Below are 20,482 nucleotides of genomic sequence, written 5' to 3' on the forward strand. Positions count from 1 at the left end.
TTAATAAAAACAGAAAAAACACCTAGATGTATTCTAAGCAAGGCAATATAGAAGTATCTACTTCACAAAATAATTTACACTATTTAAACAAGATACAAAGAGAATGTGTCTGTGAATAATTCTACCAGGGCATGAAGAATAAGTAGTAGAATACACTGGTAGGACCACTTATACTGTACTACTAAAGAAATTAACCTTTGGGTATTTCTCTTATTAGGATAGCATTACCCTAAAGATATTCTCTAGATCCTGCAGATTATGAGTTGATGATGGGGTATGGCAAGTCCTACTTTTTTTTTATCAGGATGCTCAGTTGAAGAGAGGGAGTCCTTCCCTCTTTACCTTCTTAAGTCTTGTCCCCAGGCTACTAGGTCTGGGTAAATATCCTCTTTTCCCTTATTCTTCCTTTTGAATATGTTCCTCTCACTGAGGTGTGTCTACTTGGTAAAGACCATACGAAATTAAAAATAAAAATATGTATCAGTGTCTACTATTTCCAAAATATGTTCTGCAGTGATGGTTAGGCTGGGCCAAGAAAAAAATCAGTATGGAATTTAGAGTAAACACAAGGAGGAAGTGAGATGTCCATGCAGTCTTAAGTTATGCAAATGATATAGCAGAGAAAAAGATGAAGAAAGGAGTCAGAGAAGAAAGAGATTGACAAGTGATACACTGGGAAACAGAACAGAAAGCTGAGAAAAAAGAAGAAAAAATTGAGAAATTGGATATAAAGACTAGTGATAGTTAAAGGTATCTTACTACATAAAAAGAGAGAGTGCAAGATGGGGAAGGAAAAATAAAAAGCTAAACACAGAGTGGTTGATAGAAATAAAGACGGAGGATTAAAAAAGGAAATGATAAAGGTGAAGAAAGAGGTAGTGGAAGAAAAATTGCAAAAGAGAATATTAACCAGGAAAAAGACCAACACAAGGAAGTAAAAAGTACAGTGCATTAGGATTATATTGATGTATAGATCTCCATACATAAAATGGCAAGTTCATCTGCTTTTCTGTCTTGCAAATGCAGACAATTTTGCAAGTATGGAACTTTGAGAGGAAAAGGAAGAATCAGCAAGCACAAAGAAACTAATCCAGACAAGTGGATTACAAGTTTCAGGGCAATGGTGGTCAGAGCCTTCCTTTTTTTTTTTTTTTAAAGTCTGTGCTAATTAGTGACAATACTGACTCTAGCAAACCTCAGAGGCCCAGCCTCCTGTGCTGGAGTGGGGAAAAACAAGGATCACCAAGAAGGTGAGATACTTAATCAAGTCTTGGGGGAGAAAATGTCTGGAAACCACTGTAGAATAGCAGGTATTTTCCTTCCCCAGAGAATACTTGCTGGAGATGATTCCTAGGCCTGAAGTAGTAAGCAGTCTTGAACCTGGTCCTGTGGATTGGTCCCTACTTGAAGAGGATCAAATGGAGTGTGATCATCTGCATTAAGTGGGTCTACATTTATATTCTGAAACTGTGCCCCAGTGGCTAACTCAGCCAATGAGTTAGGAATTTCAGTAGGCATAATTGGATCCCCATCAAATGAGCCTTGCCTTCCAAGACTAGATGGAGTCCCAGTGCTGGAGGTGTAATACTTTGTTAATTTGGAGTCAAAACATGGTAACTTTAGTATGGTAGATGGTCTTTGTTGCTGCCTTTTGCCCTCATTTCCTTGCACTTCACTTGGAATTCCTTCTGGCTTGGGACCTTCATCAGGTGTATCCATAACAAGCTGCTCAGGAGTAAGATCAACAGGTCTTTCATTGAGCTGGTTGCCTTCTAATGTTTGTTCCAAAACATGGTTTCCATCTTCAAGATCACTTTTGAGGCAAGGTATATTCTTTGATTGAAGGGAACTGGCTTCAGGAAGGGGCCTAATTCCCCTTTGGCTCAATTGATTATTTATAGAACATGGTGTGTTCCTCCTCAGAGTGGACACGTCATCTCTGAAAGGACTTGGGTTTTGACTTTCTCCAGGAAGTCTTTTTTCTGAGCTGTTTCTTTGGCCAGGTAGGATGCTTGTTGGGGAAATAGTATATCTTTCATGCTTAGTATGACTGTCTGTATAGAGAGGGCTGGTGTCTTGGTTTTCCCCTGGTGCAAGACCAAAAAAAAGAGTGTAGTCTTGTAGAGCAAGTGGATTGTCCTTGGGCCCTATGGAGCCACCAGCACAGCAAGGGCCTCGCTGGCTTAGGTGAAATAGACGTGTTTCTTTTTGACTTCCTGGGTAATGTGGAGGAATTAAGTCTGGAAAAGCCAAATGTCCTCCCTCTGGTGAATTTAACCTAGTGATTTGCATGCCATAATTCAAATTCTCACCTTCATGCCATGTTGGATCTTTCTGAAGCCCAGTTGGGGAGTTACTGAAATAAGGCTGATTCTCCTTGTGGTATGGTGGACTAGCAGGGGCTTTGGGTAGATTCGTTGGCTGACCCCAGAAAGTTCTGGTAAAATATGGCCTCCTTTCTTTCTGCCCTTGGACTTGAACCATGTGGTCCCAGGAATTCCAAGAAGGAAACATAGTGTTTTCTTCTTGTCCAACAGCATTAGTAGGATAATAGCCCCTGTTCTCCACAAGCAGTGGTATAGTGGGAGCAGTATTATATGATGGAAAGTTCTCATCTGGGCTCCAGGGGTAAAATTCACCATAAGGAAAATACTCCCTGGGTTTTGGTAGATTATCTAAGGAATAGGGAGAGTATTCCTTTGGTTGGTTTGAGGTATATTGCTTGCCTTCATACCTAGCTGTTGGGGCTGTCTTAAAGTTCGACTCATCTACACCCCATGTCGTTTGTCCTGGGAAAGGTTCATCTCCAGTTGGATCAGCTGGGCCTTCTTCATTATAAGGGATTGTCTCTTTTGGATCTGGAGTATTCATGGGATAGTGTGGATTTTCAGATTGCCCCATTGTATTGGGAGGATCATTTCTTTCATCCCAGCTATTACTTCTAAGGTATGGTGGGTTTTCCCTGCGGTCATAGGGGTTGTAGTCAGTGTAGTAAATACGTCCTCTAGAGCCAAGGGAAGGATGAGGTAAGTGTTCTTCCTTCCTTCCAGGATCTTCCTTAAAAGGTGGAGAGATTTCTTGTTGGTTCCAAGTATTTCTTCCAGCAGGAAAACGTTCCCTTGCAGGGGAAGGAGATCCCTCAGGGTACACAGGCTGATGTGTACTGTGCTTTATTTCTGGCTGATTAATTTCTGATTCATATGGAATTCTTCTTGGTTCTAAAATAATCCCTTTGGGCAAATTCTGGCTTTGGGTTTGTCCATTAGAATTTGGGGTTCCTCTGGAATCTCCTCTGGGGTAATAAGAGTTTTCATGTTGATCTATAGAATTAAAATTTGGGACTAGAATGTTACCCTCAGGGTGAGGCAGTTTATAGTTTGATTTAGTAACTCCATAGTCTTGAGAGTTTCTCCAGGGGCCATTTGGATCCCTTGTAGGAATGACTATTCTTTCTTTTTGACTTACTGGCTTCTCTTTTGGATTTTGGATGTTTTCATTGTGGCCAGTAGTACCATGTTTGGGACCCAGAGGGGCAATGGTTCCCGCAGGTTGTTTACTGGGCCCCGCAGGCTTTCTTCTGAAATTTACTGGATTTCCTGCATAATTGGGATAATTGCCCCTTACGGTGGAGGCATAAGCTCTGCGATATATTGGATATCCTAGACGAATTGCTTGTTTGCCTTCCAAAACAAAGGAGTTCCACCGAGGAGCCCTTTGAATTTGTTGATTTCGGTAAAAAGGCCCATTACGTCTGTTCCCCATAGAGGTACCAGTAGGATGCCATTGTCTTCCTGCAGGAAAATTTCGAATGTTAGGATATGGATAATTTTCATGAATATTTGTCTGACTTGGTCTCCACGGGGTTTGACTTCTTGGAACTCCTTGGCCGGAAACATTTACTACAGGGTTGTTTTGAACTGTAGGGTTGCTCACAGTGTTAGGGTCCTGACCATTGTTTCCTGCTGGGCTGGTGTCATTTCCGCCTTGACCCGCTCTGGGACTGGGTGCACCTGGCTGGGTAGAGTTAGTCTCAGGAACTGTTGAATTAACAGAAGGATCTGTGGCTGGAGTCTCTGTTTTAGGAGGATCTTCTTCTTTTGGTTTTTCAAAATCTTCAAACATCTCTTCTGAATAATAAGGAGGACGGCCCCCAAATCCATGATATCCAAAAAATCCAAAGAAAGGGTTCTGTAGGAAGAAGATGGAAATAATAATTGCTCTCTGTTTCCCACTGTGGTGTTGCTTGGAATTTTTTGAAGGAATAGAAAAATCTATTTGTGATATATTTTTAAAATCACCACTGGTTATGCTTTCTTTCTTGAAATTTGATTCTTCCTTGGTTCCCGTTACCTTTCCTCCTTCTGGTACTCTTACTTTCTGAGCAGTACTTAGTTTTCTCTTCTTCGGCCTGGATTCTAAATCTTAAGTTTTTTTTTTTTTTTTTTTTAAGAAATCCATCTTCTATCCACCTTATTCTGTTCTCATTTAACACACCTGCTTTGAGCAATCTATTACAGGCCAGTTTTTCAATATGGATAAATGCCAGTGACTCATAAAGCCATAATTCTGGTGCATGACTCTCTCCTGAGGTTGAGACAGCAAGACTGCTACATTAAAGATCTTATGAGTACCTCTAACTGTATGTACCCAGACTAGACTCTTTTCCCCCACACTTCATTCTCCAGTGTTCTATATGTAATGAGCATTCACCACTATCTACCCAGTTTCCTAAGTTTCCACTCTGTTTCCCCCAGACAATTAATGACCAAATCTATAAAATCTGAGCTTCCCTGGTGGCTCAGCTAGTAAAGAATATGTCTGCCAAGTACGAGATCAGGTTCAATCCCTGGATCTGGAAGATCCCCTGGAATCCGAAGGAAATAGCAACCCACTCCACTGTTCTTGCCTGGGAACTCCCATGGACAGAGGAGCCCGGAAGGCTTCAGTCCATGGGGTTGCAAAAGAGTTGAACATGACTTAGTGACTAAACAACAAACAGCAACCCAGTTTCCCAAGTTTCCACTCTGTCTCCCCTAGACAGTTAATGACTAAATCTGTAAAATCTAAACCTTTGCCCCACCCGCTTTATCCCCAATAGCCCTGTGCTATTGCAACAGGTTTCTCACTGGTTACTCTGGATATAATTTTACTTTCCTCTAATCTTGCCTCTCAATTGCCATCAGAGTAGTAGAGGTTGAGGGGTGGGTGTTTGGGAAAGTTCTGTCACTTTCCTCAAATACTAACTAAAGTTGCCCTTACCTTACAGGATAAACTCTAAACTCTAAACTCATAGCATAACATACAAACCATGGTGCTAAAGAGTGGGGCTCTAGACAAATATAGGTTAAAATCTCTATTCCACCAGTCCTAATAGTATGACTCTGGGTTAACCTCAGTTTATTCACTTGTAAAAGGGAAATAATAAATAATATCTACCTCATAGATTATCATGAGCATCAAGTGAGGTCAGGTCAATAATAATAATATATTATTATATTAAGAAGTATACTATATAATATAGTTTTATGTGTATATATATATATAAAACACTTGTCAGGCACTTACTAAGTACTAGGCACTGAGTTTTATGTATGTTACCTCACTCGATGCTCATAATTAACCATGAGCTTCACAGGTTCTATGAAGACCTACATGACCTTCTAGAACTAACACTAAAAAAAGATGTCCTTTTCATCATAGGGGACTAGATTGCAAAAGTAGGAAGTCAAGAGATTCCTGGAGTAACAGGCAAGTTTGGCCTCGGAGTGCAAAATGAAGCAGGGCAAAGGCTCACAGAGTTTTGCCAAGAGAATGCACTGGTCATAGCAAACACCCTCTTCCAACAACACAAGAGACAGCTCTACAACACATGGACATCACCAGATGGTCAATGCTAAAATCAGATTGATTATATTCTTTGCACCTGAAGATGGAGAAGCTCTATACAGTCAGCAAAAACAAGACCGGAGCTGACTGTGGCTCAGATCATAAACTCCTTATTGTCAAATTCAGACTTAAATCGAAGAAAGTAGAGAAAACCACTAGGCCATTCAGGTATGACCTAAATCAAATCCGGCACAATTATACAGTGGAAGTGACAAATAGATTCAAGGGTTTAGATCAGATAGAGAGCCTGAAAAACTGTGGATGGAAGTTTGTAACATTATACAGGAGGCAATGATCAAAATGATCCCCAAGAAAAACATAGAAAGGCAAAATGGCTGTCTGGGGAGGCTTTACAAATATCTGGAGAAAAGAGAGAAGTGAAAGGCAAAGGAGAAAAGGAAGGATATACCCATCTGAATGCAGAGTTCCAAAGAATAGCAAGGAGAGATAAGAAAGCCTTCATAAGTGATTAATGCAAAGAAATAGAGGAAAACAATAGAGTGGGAAAGACTAGAGATCTCTTCAAGAAAATTAGAGATACCAAGGAAACATTTCATGCAAAGATGGGCACAATAAAGGACAGAAACAGTCTGGACCTAACAGAAGCAGAAGATACTAAGGAGAGGTGCCAAGAATACACAGAAGAACTGTACAAAAGAGAGCTTCATTGACCCAGATAACCACGATGGTGTGATCACTCATCTAGAGCCAGACATCCTGGAATGTTAAGTCCAAGTGGGCCTTAGGAAGTATCACTACGAACAAAGCTAGAGGAGGTGATGGAATTCCAGTTGAGCTATTTCAAATCCTGAAAGATGATGCTGTGAAAGTGCTGCACTCAATATACCAGCAAATGTGGAAAACTCAGCAGTGGCCACAGGACTGGAAAAGGTCAGTTTTCATTCCAATCCCAAAGAAAGGCAGTGCCAAAGAATGCTCAAACTACCACACTGTTGCACTCATCTCACACGCTGATAAAGCTCAAAATTCTCCAAGCCTGGCTTCAACAATACATGAACCATGAACTTCCAGATATTCAAGTTGGTTTTAGAAAAGACAGAGGAACCAGAGATCAAATTGCCAACATCCACTGAATCATCAAAAAAGCAAGAGATTCCAGAAAAGCATCTACTTCATTGACTTTACACTAAAACCTTTGTGTATATCACAACAAACTAGAAAATTACTAAAGAGATTGGAATACCAGACCACCTTACATAACTCCTGAGAAACCTGTTTACAGGTCAAGAAGCAACAGTTAGAACCAGATATGGAACAATGGACTGGTTCCAAACTAGGAAAGGAGTACATCAAGGCTGTAGATTGTCATCCTGCTTATTTAAGTTATATCCAGAGTACATCATATGAAATGCTGGGCTTAATGAAGCACAAGCCAGAAACAAGATTTCTGGGAGAAATATCGATAACCTCAGATATGCAGATAACACCACCCTTGTGGCAGAAAGAGAAGAACTAAAGAGCCTCTTGATGAAGGTTAAAGAGGACAGTGATAAAGTTGGCTTAAAACTCAACATTCAAAAAACAAAGATCATGGCATTCAGTCCCATTACTTCATGGCAAATAGATGGGGAAACAATGGAAACAGTGAGAGACTATTTTCTTGGGCTCCAAAATCACTGCAGATGGTGACCGCAGCCACAAAATTAAAAGACAGTTGCTCTTTGGAAGAAAAGCTATGACAAACCCCTAGACAGCATATTAAAAAGCAGAGACTGGAAGTTTGGAACTTTCCTGGAGACCTTTGCCTTTCAACTCAAGGGGTGCAGTTTCTAATCCCTCATCAAGGAGCTAAGATCCCACTGCCCAAGTAAACCAAAACCTAAAACAGAAGCAATACTGTAAAGAGTTCAGAAGAGACTTTTAAAATGGTCCACAGAAAAATAAATAAACTTAAAAGCTTAAAAGAAAAATGAAAGCAGAGAAATTACTTTGCCATCAGAGGTCCATCTAGTCAAGGCTATGGTTTTTCCAGTAGTCATGTATGGATGTGAGGGCTGAACCATCAAGAAGGCTGAGTGCCAAAGAATTGATGCTTTTGAACTGTGGTGTTAGAGAAGACTCTTGAGAGTCTCTTGGACTGCAAGGAGATCCAACCAGTCAATCCTAAAGAAAATCAATCCTGAATAACTGATGCTGAAGCTGAAACTCCAATACTTTAGCCACCTGATGCAGAGAGCCAACTCATTAGAAAAGACCCTAATGCTGGGAAAGACTGAAGGCTGGAGGAAAAGGGGACGACAGAGGACGAGATGGTTTGATGGCATCACTGACTTGATGGACATAAGTTTGAGCAAGCTCTGGAATTTGGTGAAGAACAGGGAAGCCTGGCATGCTACGGTCCATGGCATAGCAAAGAGTCGGACACAACTGAGTGACTGAAGAATAGCAACAAAGCTTCAGTTTATTTGTATAATGAGAGTATTAGATGATCACTTAATTGCCTTCTGAGTATAACATTCTAAGGTAATTTTTCTTCATTCCTGTTGACTGGTTGTTCTATCACTGTTCACAGTCTAGATCAGCCTTGAGCAAAGGTTATTAGGCTTGCTTTTTAGAGAGGGGGCAGAGAGAGAGGGAGAGAGAGAGAAAGAGAGAGAGAGATTGGTTTCAATACATGTAGAGGAGAAATGATACATCACATTTATTTTAGGTTACTTGGTTAGTTTCACTTTTTAAAAAAATCATGGGTGCTTGAGCTACAGATTCACATGTTGGATTTTAACTTTCTTGTTAAAGTGAAGTCGCTCAGTCGTGTCCGACTCTCTGCAACCCCATGGACTGTAGCCTACCAGGTTCCTCTGTCCGTGGGATTTTCCAGGCAATAGTACTGGAGTGGATTGCCACTTCCTTCTCCAGGGGAATTTCCCAACCCAGGGATTGAACCCGGGTCTTTGAACCCGGGTCTCCAGCATTGTAGACAGACGCTTTACCGTCTGAGCCACCAGAGAAGCCCTTAAACTTTCTTGTTAGATAGGGATCAAAAAAGCAGAGACTTTCAGAATGTAATAACTCAGTGAAGAATGTAGCTTTACTTGTACTTACCCCACCTTCTTCATTGCTACCTGGTGGACGTCCAAAACCTGGTGGTATCTTCTGAAAGGTGAAAACCATAATGAGCACAGAGAAAAAGCACTTTTTATTCTGCCATTTGATTGTAAACGCCACGATGTTTTAAAAATAGTTTGTCAATGTTAGCACTGTTGCTGGCTTTTAGTTTCTGAGTCATTTGCTCTTACAGCCTAGCTATTAATAATTATGACATAACTATCAATGAATTCTTGTAAATACAAAGACCTTAACTGGATCCTTGGTTATGTTACTCAAAATACCATGTGTGGCTGCATCTCCTAGCAGTCATCCTGTCCCATCACCAACACACACACACACGCACACACAGAAAGGGGAGAGAGAGAGAGAGATTTGAGTGCTATGAGGATCCAAACATCCACATTAGAATATCTAATAATGAGGATTAAATAATGATGTTATTTTAAAAATGTTTACATTTAAGTTGACAAACTGACAACCCATCCTGGATTATTACTGTAATATTTTTATACTCAAAACCAAGGTTATTTTCCTAATCAAACTTGGAGGTTGAGTTTCTGCACATGGGAGGGTTTGGAAAAGCAATTCAACTCCCACAGAAGTTTTATGTAGATGAGATTAAAAGCTATTTCAGCCAGAGAATCACGTTTATCTGCTTTTTCAATCTTTACCTGGTACTGTCTTCGTTTTCTTAGTTCATTATTGCCAGTAAAAAGGATGTCACTCTTACAGGGAAAAAAAAATAAGGAAGTTTTACTCCTTGAAATTTTTCCTTGGTGATAAGAAGCCTTCTTGGTTGTAGAGTTGTAGACAATAAAAAATGATGCCATAGCTGAATGAAGCATCACCAAATATTTATTATTGTTGTTTTTGTTAGTTCAGTTGCAACTGACCTTTAATGTTTCTTTAGATAGTTTATTTTGCAATTCATATTTTTAAATGCTTATCATGCAATTTCATTATTTTGCTTTATTTTGATGATTTTACACTTTAAAGGATTCTTATAATTATTATTTTGCAAGATTCCTTATAATGTGTCTCTGGCTAGAAATTAGAAGGTATTATGGAAAGATCTTAGTCTAGTCATTGTTTTAAAACTCTATTTGTCATAATTTCCCCATTACATTGAATGAGGATAATCTTTGTATTTTCTAATCTCTTGGGTGAGGAATAGTAGTGAAGGGGCACAGCCCTTTGAAATGAATTCATTAACTAAGTTATTAGTAGTGTTGGATGATTTAGGCTCTGTTCATGTCACCAATTTGAGTAAAAGATCCTTTTAAAAATTCTTCTTTTTCCAATAATGCATAATTACTGATGTGATGATTTTGTGTCATATTCTCTACTCATTGGCATATGGCATTCTATTTAGAATGTATGAACTCAAATTAGCTTGAGATACAACATGATAATATTATTTTCAATTCTAATTTAAGGGAAAAACACTCACATGTGGAATATGCCACGGTGGCTGTTGATAGGGAAATAGCCCATTGCCGAATGGTGGGAATGCCTAGAACAAAGGAATCAGAGTGATGTGGAAATGAGAATAAACGAAAAATGAAACAAACCTATTAAAGACAATTGTTTGGAACTTGGAGGTCTACATCTTCCTTTGCATTAAACTGTGAACGTTTAAAGGGCAGAGATGATAATAATAACACTTAGTATTATTGAGCACTTATGTTCTAGGTAATGTGTTGAGAATTTTATATTGGTAAGCTTATTTAATCCTCATATACCAATGTAATAATGTGCTGTCATTATTCTCATTTCACTTAAGATTCTGAGGTTCAGAGAAATTGAGTCACTTGCCCCAAATCTCATAGCTGATAAATGATTGAAGCCAGGATTCCAACCCAGGAGTGTTTTTTCATTCACCTTTGTATTCTCTACAGCTGTAATAGGTTTGATTATGAAAGGTTAACCAACTCAAGACAATGATTTATAAGCTCTACACTGGATGAGATTGAGAAACCATCTGCACATCTTGCTTTAAGTCAGGGCTACACTTATGCTAATCCTGAAGTCCTGGAAGCAGTGTTAACTTTCAGGGCAATGTTTTAGATCATTGAAGAATAGATCTGTAAGGGACTTGGAGAACATTTCATTTACTTGTGATGAACGTGGAGTCTAGAAGGCAAAATGACTTGCTCAGGATCATACAACTAATAAGGGCCAGGGTAAAATTCGAATCTGTGTTCCCTGATCCTCTGTTGGTGCGCTTGTTCATACCATGTTGCCTCTGTAGTTTAATAGGAGCCTCTTTAGGGCAACAGTACATGATTCTATTTTGTACATCAGTTCAGTTCAGTCGCTCAGTCATGTCCAGGTCTTTGCGACCCCATGGACTGCAGCACGCCAGGCTTATTTTGTGCATAGTGGTACCCATATTGGGGAGCACTGGAGAAAGTGTGTTTATGGGGTGGCATTGTTCTCCCAATCCTCCTGAGGCCATTTATGACTCTGGTTTGGAATTTTGCTGGACAAGCCTCACCTGAGGTGTCTGGGTTTCCTCCTCTTGTGGCTGAGCTGTGGTGGTTGATGGCTGCTTTAAATGCTGGTTTGGTGGGGAGTCGGTTGGTTGAGGCTGGTTGGGACTCGGGGTCTCAGGGGCTTGATCTGTCTGTTTGGGTGCTGCGGGAGATGAAGGCTTCTGTGGGCTTTTCTTGTTGGGTGGTGGCTGAGGCCACATGGGCATCTGGTACTGTGGGAAGAGCTGAGGGAGCTGTATACCATTTCCATAAAAGGGACTCAGGTGTGCCAACTGTAGGGTAGTAAATAACAGTGAAGTTACATGAGGGCTGAGATTCCAGCTCTCCCCGCCCTCTTCAGTCTGTCTCTAAAACTCGGCCCAGGAAACTTACGTCAACAGTGGAAGCTTTAAGCTCTTTACCTGGAATTTCTTTACATGTTTTCTTACAGAAGTGAATTTCAGTCTTGCAGAAAACCAACCAAAGCAAAAGGCACAACTAGGTGAAAAACTTCAGTTAAAAAATTTGGCTTATAATTTTCTAACTTTGAAGCCCTGACTCAGGTAAGAAAGAAATGTATAATTCAGGTTACAGAGGAGTTGATATCAAGTTCAAAATTCCTGTGACTTGTTACAAAAAGGAGACAGAAAGGAGAAAGAACAAAAAAGAAGACAAAGGAAGTGAGAGTGTTAAACAAAAGAAGGAGAAAGAAAGAATAAAAATGTTATGTGTGTAAACATCCTTATATGGGGCTATGCTTCTTGATTACTGGTGAATTCTCATAATTCTGTTTTCATAATGAACATCTCCACAATTACAAGGTGGCTGCTTCTAAAGGAAATCAACCCTGAATATTCATTGGAAGGACTGATGCTGATGCTGATGCTGAAGCTCCAATACTTTAGCCACCTGATGAGAAGAGCTGATGCACTAGGAAAGACCCTGATGCTGGGAAGGATTGAAGGCTAAAGGAGAAGGGAACAGCAGAGGATAAGATGGTTAGACAGCTTCGCCAACTCAATGGACATGAATCTGAGCAAAGTCTGGGAGATAGTGGACAGAGGAAACTGACATGCTGCAGTACATGGAGTCACAAAGAGTTAACATGACTTAGTGACTGAACATCAATAACAACAGGGAAGCAAAAGTAGTTATAATCTGAAAATGGTAATGTATGAATTAACCTCTTACAACAGTAGTTCCCATTCAAACATTCCCTCTCTGATATATCACCAGTCTCTATCTCCAGTCTTCATTAATCAGTCTTTCACTGTCTATGGTTGACATTCACACAATAGTGTGCAGATGCCATGTGGATTGATGGAAGGTGAAATTGCAACCTTGCATTAAGATGTGAGATTTGATGATAATTAAGTTGGTAAAAATTTCAAACCCTTGGCAAAGTTGCTAAAACTGAGATTGAGAGTTTGAAAGTTGGGTCTCCTAATAGATAAAGAAGAAAAATTGACAATGATGATAATTTTAGGTGAGGGACTTTAAAAGAGAATGACTTGAATGAAAAAGATTAAGGTAAAATTGATGAAGTCGATTTTTTTCCCCTGCAGTGGGTCTCATGATCATGTCATAAAAGTTGAAAGTAAAAAAAAAAAAAAAAGTTGAAAGTAACGTATAGTATTATTGTACTATCATAAAATCTTTTCAGAAAAATTATGCCCCAAATTTTTACTCTAAATTAATAATGGATTCATTATTAATTAGTTATAAGAGTTAGCACATAGTGGAAAGTATAATCTAAATTTTAAAAATTAGATAAAAATTAATTTCATAATTTTAGTGTTATCTTTCAAGATAATCCACATAAAACTTTACCCTCCCCCCCAGCATTTACCTATGTTATTTTTTTGTTCTCATTATTTGTAAATATATCTTGTGTGTCTTAGAACCAACTTTTTTCAGATATAAAGAAGCAGTATAATTAATAAATGGTTTTTATCTACATGAAAGTACAATAGATACAATGATTTTACTTCTTGAAATTCTTATAATGATTATTAAAATGTGAATAATGATTGGTATCTTTATTAGCTGAGACAAACCATATAATTATCTGTAAATGAACAGGAAATCACTAGAATTAATATAAGTGGAACTTACATGCGGGAAGTTCATAAAGTTGAAGTGACCATAGCGCATCATCTGTGACCAAAGGAATTCATTAATGTGGCAGAAAGTGAAAATTTTACTCAATGAAATCACAAGAAATAATTTTCTGATTTTTAGGTACAGCTGTCATAATATCTTTTACTAATTATGCATGAATTTAAAATAAGTATGCAATTCAGACTTTTCTGGTGGTACAGTAGATAAGAATCTGCCTGCCAGTGCAGGGGACAAGGATTCAATTCCTGGTCTGGGAAGATTCCACATGCCATGGAGCAACTAAGCCCATGTGCCACAACTACTGAGCTCACATGCCCTAGAGTCTGCATGCCGCAGTTACTGGAGTTTGTGCACCTAGAGCCTGTGCTCTACAATAAGAGAAGCTGCTGCAATGAGAAGCCCATGCACTGCAATGAAAAGTAGCTCCTGCTCTCTGCAACTAGAGAAAGCCTGCATGCAGAATGAAGACTCAGTGCAACCAATAAATAAATAACAAATTTTAAAAGTTTCCTAAAAAAATATATATATGCAACTGAAAAAACCTCTGTGGCACGTTATTTTTAAGTCAGATTTTATTTTGACAAGAATCAATATAGAATAATAGAGGATAAAAATAGTGTCTACTTTGAAGTTTTTTTAATGTTCTGCTCTCCTCTTTTGGCCTTCAGTACTTAGGAATTTGATATTCTATGAAAAGATGAAATGTATTTATATACTTAAGTGACTGCCTTCTAACAATCCCTGGTAGAAATGGCTACCTTTGTCAGCTTGAAAACTTAACAAGGAAACTAACATCAATTATAACAAAAATTCACATTTACCTTGAAAAGGAGAAGCACATAGGTGGGATAATGCTAGGGAAATAATTCACTTTGTCTTGATTTGAGAGTTTAAGAGGTAGAGTCTCTCTACATCTTTTATAAGAAATTTTATATATTGGAAAGTTTCCCAATAGTATCCTTTTTAATTTTTATTATTTCCCGCACTATGCAGCTTGCAGGATCTCAGTTTCCTGGCCAGGGATTGAACCAGGCCCAGCGTTGAAAGCCCAGAATCCTAACCAGTAGGCCACCAGGGAACTCCTTAGTATCCTCCTTTTCAAATGAACTCTAGGAAGGGCTCTGGAAAATGTCTCTCCTGAGACTGAACATACATACCTCCTCACTTTTACTGCTAAATCCAGGTATTCGGGGCATATGCATTTGCAACTGGAAGTGAGAGAATATGTGTGACAAGTTCAGAACATCGATTGAAATAAGTCCAAGAACTGTCCTCAAGCTGTGCAACAGCAGAACATAAAGTCCTAACATTTTAAAAATACTCACTGGCATAGCAATGGAATAACCAAGCAGGCTTAGAAAGACCAGGAGAATCTTCATTTTTCCACTTGGTACCTGGAATGCAAAACCGGATTTTATTTTTGAATTGTGAAGTAACAATGCTGGGGTTATCTAAGCATTAGATAAGCACTTGGTGCTTATCTAAGCACTAGCCCATCTGTTTGTCGAGGACAGTATAGATATACACAATCTCAGGGGCCTCTGCTGCCATGTTTATTTTGCATTAAGAAACTGTTAGATAGTTATTACCTAGTAGTGTTCTAATCTGCTTAAAAAGGAAAGATAAAAGCCAGAGAGGCAGAGACAGAGAAATACACTGATGCTTGAGAAAATGGTTCATAGCACTGAAATGTGGAAATTAGAAATTAGGAGTTTATCTTGAAAAATATAAATATTGGTGATTTTAAATTTCTAGTTGCTAGGCTAGTTTAGAAAGGCATAGTAGTGTCTGACTATATTCACCGTTGAGGATAATCTCAATTTGAATGATAGTACAATCCGAAATCAGTATTTTGAACACTCTATATTTAAAATAAATAACCAACAAAGACCTAGTGTATAGCACATGGAACTCTGCTCAATGTTACGTGGCAGCCTGGATGGGAGGGGAGTTTGGAGGAGGATGGATACATGTATATGTATGATTAAGTCCTTTTGCTGCTTACCTGAAACTATCACAACATTGCTAATCGGGTATATATCCCAACAAAAAATAAAAAGTTAAAAAAAAAAAACACACAAGAGAACAAAATCAGTACTTTGAGCTACGTTCTAAGGTGCTGTAGACCACATTCCATTATAAAAAGGCTAGTTATGTAAACAGGAATTTTCTAGAATCTATGCTTTTCTTCTTTCTGCTATTGTTTCTGTTATTACTGTTATTTCTATTATTTTATCTTTTTACAAATATTCAAGAGCTGGTAAAAGAAATAGGAGAAAAAGGCAAAGCTATAGATGGGTCTGTTTGATACTATAGACTTATATATGAAGTTTGGAGATTGTTTTCATGGATTTTATTTACCCCACTCTAGTTAATTATGCAAGGCTTGTATAATTAATTCTTGTATTTACATCTTTGAATAAGACTTATTATAAAGGTAATTCCTTAAGAAACTGTACCATTTGCAACAACACAGAAAGCCCAGAGATAAAGCCACGCACCTATGGACACCTTATCTTTGACAAAGGAGGCAAGAATATACAATGGAGAAAAGACAATCTCTTTAACGAGTGGTGCTGGGAAAACTGATCAACCACTTGTAAAAGAATCAAACTAGAACACTTTCTAACACCATACACAAAAATACACTCAAAATGGATTAAAGATCTGTAAGACCAGAAACTATAAAACTCCTAGAGGAAAACAGGCAAAACACTCTCCAACACAAATCACAGCAGGATCCTCTATGACCCACCTCCCAGAGTAATGGAAATAAAAGCAAAAATAAACAAATGGGACCTAATTAAACTGAACAGCTTTTGCACAATGAAGGAAACTATAAGCAAGGTGAAAAGACAGCCTTCAGAATGGGAGAAAATAATAGCAAATGAAGCAACTGACAAAGAATTAATCTCAAAAATATACAAGCAGCTCCTGCAGCTCAATTTCAGAAAAATAAACGACCCAATCAAAAAACGGGCCGAAGAACTAAATAGACATTTCTCCAAAGAAGACATAGAGATGGCTAACAAATGCATGAAAAAATGCTCAACATCACTCATTATCAGAGAAATGCAAATCAAAACCACAATAAGGTACCATCTCATGCCAATCAGAATGGCTGCTATCAAAAAGTCTACAAACAATAAACGCTGGAGAGGGTGTGGAGAAAAAGGAACCCTCTTACACTGTTGGTGGGAATACAGATTAGAACAGCCACTATGGAGAACAGTGTGGAGATTCCTTATAAACCTGGAAATAGAACTGCCATATGACCCAGCAATCCCACTGCTGGGCATACACACTGAGGAAACCAGAATTGAAAGAGACGTGTACCCCAATGTTCATTGCAGCAGTGTTTACAATAGCCAGGACATGGAAGCAACCTAGATGTCCATCAGCAGACAAATGGATGAGAAAACTATGGTACATATACACAATGGAGTATTACTCAGCCATTAAAAAGAATACATTTGAATCAGTTCTAATGAGGTGGATGAAACTGGAGCCTATTATACAGAGTGAAGTAAGCCAGAAAGAAAAACACCAATACAGTATACTAACACATATATATGGAATTTAGAAAGATGGTAACAATGACCCTATATGTGAGATAGCAAAAGAGACACAGATGTAAAGAACAGTCTTTTGGACTCTGTGCGAGAAGGTGAGGGTGGGATGATTTGAAACGGTAGCATTGAAATATGTATTATCATATGTGAAGCGGATTGCCGGTCCAGGTTTGATGCATGAGACAGGATGTTCAGGGCTGGTGCACTGGGATGACTCTGGCGGATGGGACGGGGAGGGAGGTGGAATGGGGGTTCTGGATGGGGAACACATGTGTGCCTGTGGGTGATTCATGTCAATGTTTGGCAAAGCCCACTACAATATTGTAAAGTAATTAGCCTCCAATTAAAATAAATTAATTTAAAAGAAAGAAATGTAAAGGGCTTTGCATAGTGTCTGATGTATACTGAGTTTTAAAATAAATGCTATTGTTTTGTATTCAGCAAAAAAAAAAAAAAAAGAAACTGTTCCATTTGCATATACAATAGACAAAAATAAAGGTTTTAATCAGAATGATATATTTTCATGATTTAGCAGGTGCAAGATGATTCCTAGCATATTAATCAGGATATAGCCACCAGTATTTGTTCATTCCTTTTCTTTCTTCTGTTGGGTTGGCCATGAACTTCATTCATGTTTTTCCATAAGATGTTATAGAAAAACCCTGAATGAACTTTGTGGCCAACCCAGTATTTTCTGGGCATGAAATGATCTAGAAGTGACTTGAGCCAGTTTTTACCCTTCTGCTTGCTTCTCTAGAAGCACTGTAATTAGAGAACACTTCATCATTTTCCTAAACTGTAGGTGTAATCAATTACCTTTTATATATCAGAGAAATTGGAAGAGTACAATTAAACAAAGGAAGCAGTAGTATGTAAGTGCCTTTCCTACTAAATAAAGATTTTAGAATTATAACATTGTAGAGAATTAAAAATAACTGAAATTAATGTGTTTAATATAGTCTATAGCAACACAAAGAAGTTAATAAGGAGAATATTGGTAAATGTTTTCCTAAATCTACTTTCTAAGATTATGGCCCAAGATTTTGGGGGAACTTTTGTATGTTTAATTTCTCTCTTGCTTAATTATCCATCTAATTTCTATGGTAGCAGTCACTGAGATTCTTGATAACATTATATACTCGTATAGGAATATGTGATCTTTTATTTTGTAAGTACAAAATGTCACTCATTTTCTCTTTTTATAAAATTAACATATTATGTCAGATGACTTTTAAGATTCATTCTGTGTCTAAAAGTTCATGATCAGATGAAAGTCTATACTTAGCTGTTTTTTCAAAAAAGTATTTTTAATTACAGTGATTGCTGTGGAATACAATGACTATGTAAGTTCTTAGCTCTAGTTCTAACATTCCATCTGTCAACTCAGATCTCTTTGTTTTTTTTTTTTTTTGATATGTTTAAATAGTTTTATCTTCTCAAATATACTTCTGACAATATTTAGTTTGATATGTGATCTGTTTGTATTAGGAAAAATAAATGAAAATACTCACCAAGTAATCTAGCTTAGGAGAAGAGGCTTCATGCCTACACTGCAGCAGCATTTTTTCACCAAAATTTTCATAAGCCTTTAAGAAAAGTATAGATTTTGCATGAGAAGAAACCTAAGTATAGAACTGAAGCAAATGAATGAAGGAACTAGTAGAAAAGCTTCAGATCTACCTTTATTAAAGAGTCTTCAAAATCGAGCTTAATCTTCAGTTCCTTTAAGAGTAGGGTGAAAGCTAAATCAGAAAATGACCCAGGCACCGTACTTTGAGATTCCTTTAGTGACAGAAGTTGACAAAGTTGACAAAACTTGATTGCTCAGTGGGGATGTGTACATTAGCCCAATGTTAAATGAAATCTAAGTAGTTTGGAAGAAAGCTTATAAGAAAAATAAATATACAAACTAAATCAAGAAGTTTGAAGTTTTATCAGAAGATTAGGCTATATAAAAATAATTATCAGCCAACATCAAAGAATGCAATCAGGAAGTCAATCAACATCTATGAATTAAGCTCATTATTTGAAGCTATATTTTTATGTTGATAATCTCTAATACTCACCCAATGCCAGTTAGATGCTCCAGTATATAAAAAATAACTTCTACCTGAACTTTGCTAACCTGTCTTTGAAATATATTCTTAATAGTCTACATTGAAAATAACTACAAGTTGCTAAAGCCAGGGAGATCTCAGGAGCTAGTCACATTTATTTCTTAATGATGAAACAAAAATTCTTCATAAATATGTCATGTTCTGTACCAAAAAGACTTAAAATAAAAAGATTCCTCCTTGTCAGAAAGCTTGGGTCACATTTAAGCACTGTTGTAGACCTGCACAACCAATCAGCTTTGAGAAAGATGGTTTTGCCGTCTCAAGAGTTTAAGGTGAAAAAACACATCCAATGTGAAATTTATAATGTGTTATTATAGAAGCTGTCAAATGAAGTCTCTCATTATGTATAATAACAGTCCATGAAAATGAGCTTACAGCAGTAAGATTTAGAAGATGCTTTCCTTGATGAATTTGGGATTTTTCAAGTATAGAAACTTTGTTTATACAAAGATATTTAGGGAACAAAGGTGAATATTAACCATGTGCTGTTGTCATAAATCATTGACCATCATCAAAAGGCAGGCCAAAATATGTAATTAATTTAATATACTTAGTATATATTTGTGTGTGTGTGCTCAGTCTTGTCTGACTCTTTGTGACCCCATGGACTGTAGCCCACCAGGCGCCTCTGTCCATGGAACTTTCCAGGTGAGAACATTGGAGTGGGTTGCCATTTCTTCCTCCAGTATATATTTAACATATAATTAAAATGAACTCATATTGCAACATCATGGAATTATACAGTCCATTCTTCAGGCCAGAATACTGGAGTGGGTGGCCTTTCCCTTCTCCAGGGGAATCTTCCCAACCCAGGGATCGAACCCAGGTCTCCTGCATTGCAAGCTGATTCTTTACCAGCTGAGCCACAAGGGAAGCCCAGGAATTATTCAACTCAGTGACTTGATTTGATTCATATTACAGAATGTTACCAAGACATAGTGTTCTTTTTTGAAGTCCAATATATGTTAGTTACTGGGGAGCTATTGAAGAGAAAAGCAAAATGATAAATTAACTCTCAGCTATTCATGATAAAACAAGCTCACAAAGATCTGAGTTGAGAAATTTACTGAAGAAATTATGTTCTGGATGTTTTTAGAAGTTTGATTTTCCATATAAAGATTTCACTGCTAAATAAACAAACAGGACAGTTATTCTTTTCTTTGATAAGAGCAAGCTTTGTTATTTTTGCTGAATTTAGGTTCTCCTGTCCTCTGTGGCTCCATTTGTAGTGGTGATATTTGCT

At 37.9% G+C, this 20,482-nt stretch overlaps 1 protein-coding gene across 1 annotated transcript; it reads right to left on the minus strand.

The window, feature by feature from the left end:
* Positions 1–945: 945 nt before the first annotated feature.
* Positions 946–18,684, minus strand: ENAM (enamelin). Its single transcript, XM_086405493.1, has 8 exons — positions 18,634–18,684; positions 14,876–14,944; positions 14,708–14,758; positions 13,545–13,586; positions 11,453–11,722; positions 10,406–10,468; positions 8,950–9,000; positions 946–4,188 (listed from the first exon to the last, which is right to left on the minus strand). Exons 1-8 carry the CDS (start codon positions 18,682–18,684, stop codon positions 1,351–1,353), a joined length of 3,435 nt encoding a protein of 1,144 aa, XP_086261619.1. The 3' UTR covers positions 946–1,350.
* Positions 18,685–20,482: the final 1,798 nt, after the last annotated feature.

Source organism: Bos grunniens, chromosome 6, assembly GCF_055505025.1.
Source record: "Bos grunniens cultivar Pamir isolate PY7600 chromosome 6, Bosgru_T2T1.0, whole genome shotgun sequence".
Classification (NCBI taxonomy): Eukaryota; Metazoa; Chordata; class Mammalia; order Artiodactyla; family Bovidae; genus Bos; species Bos grunniens.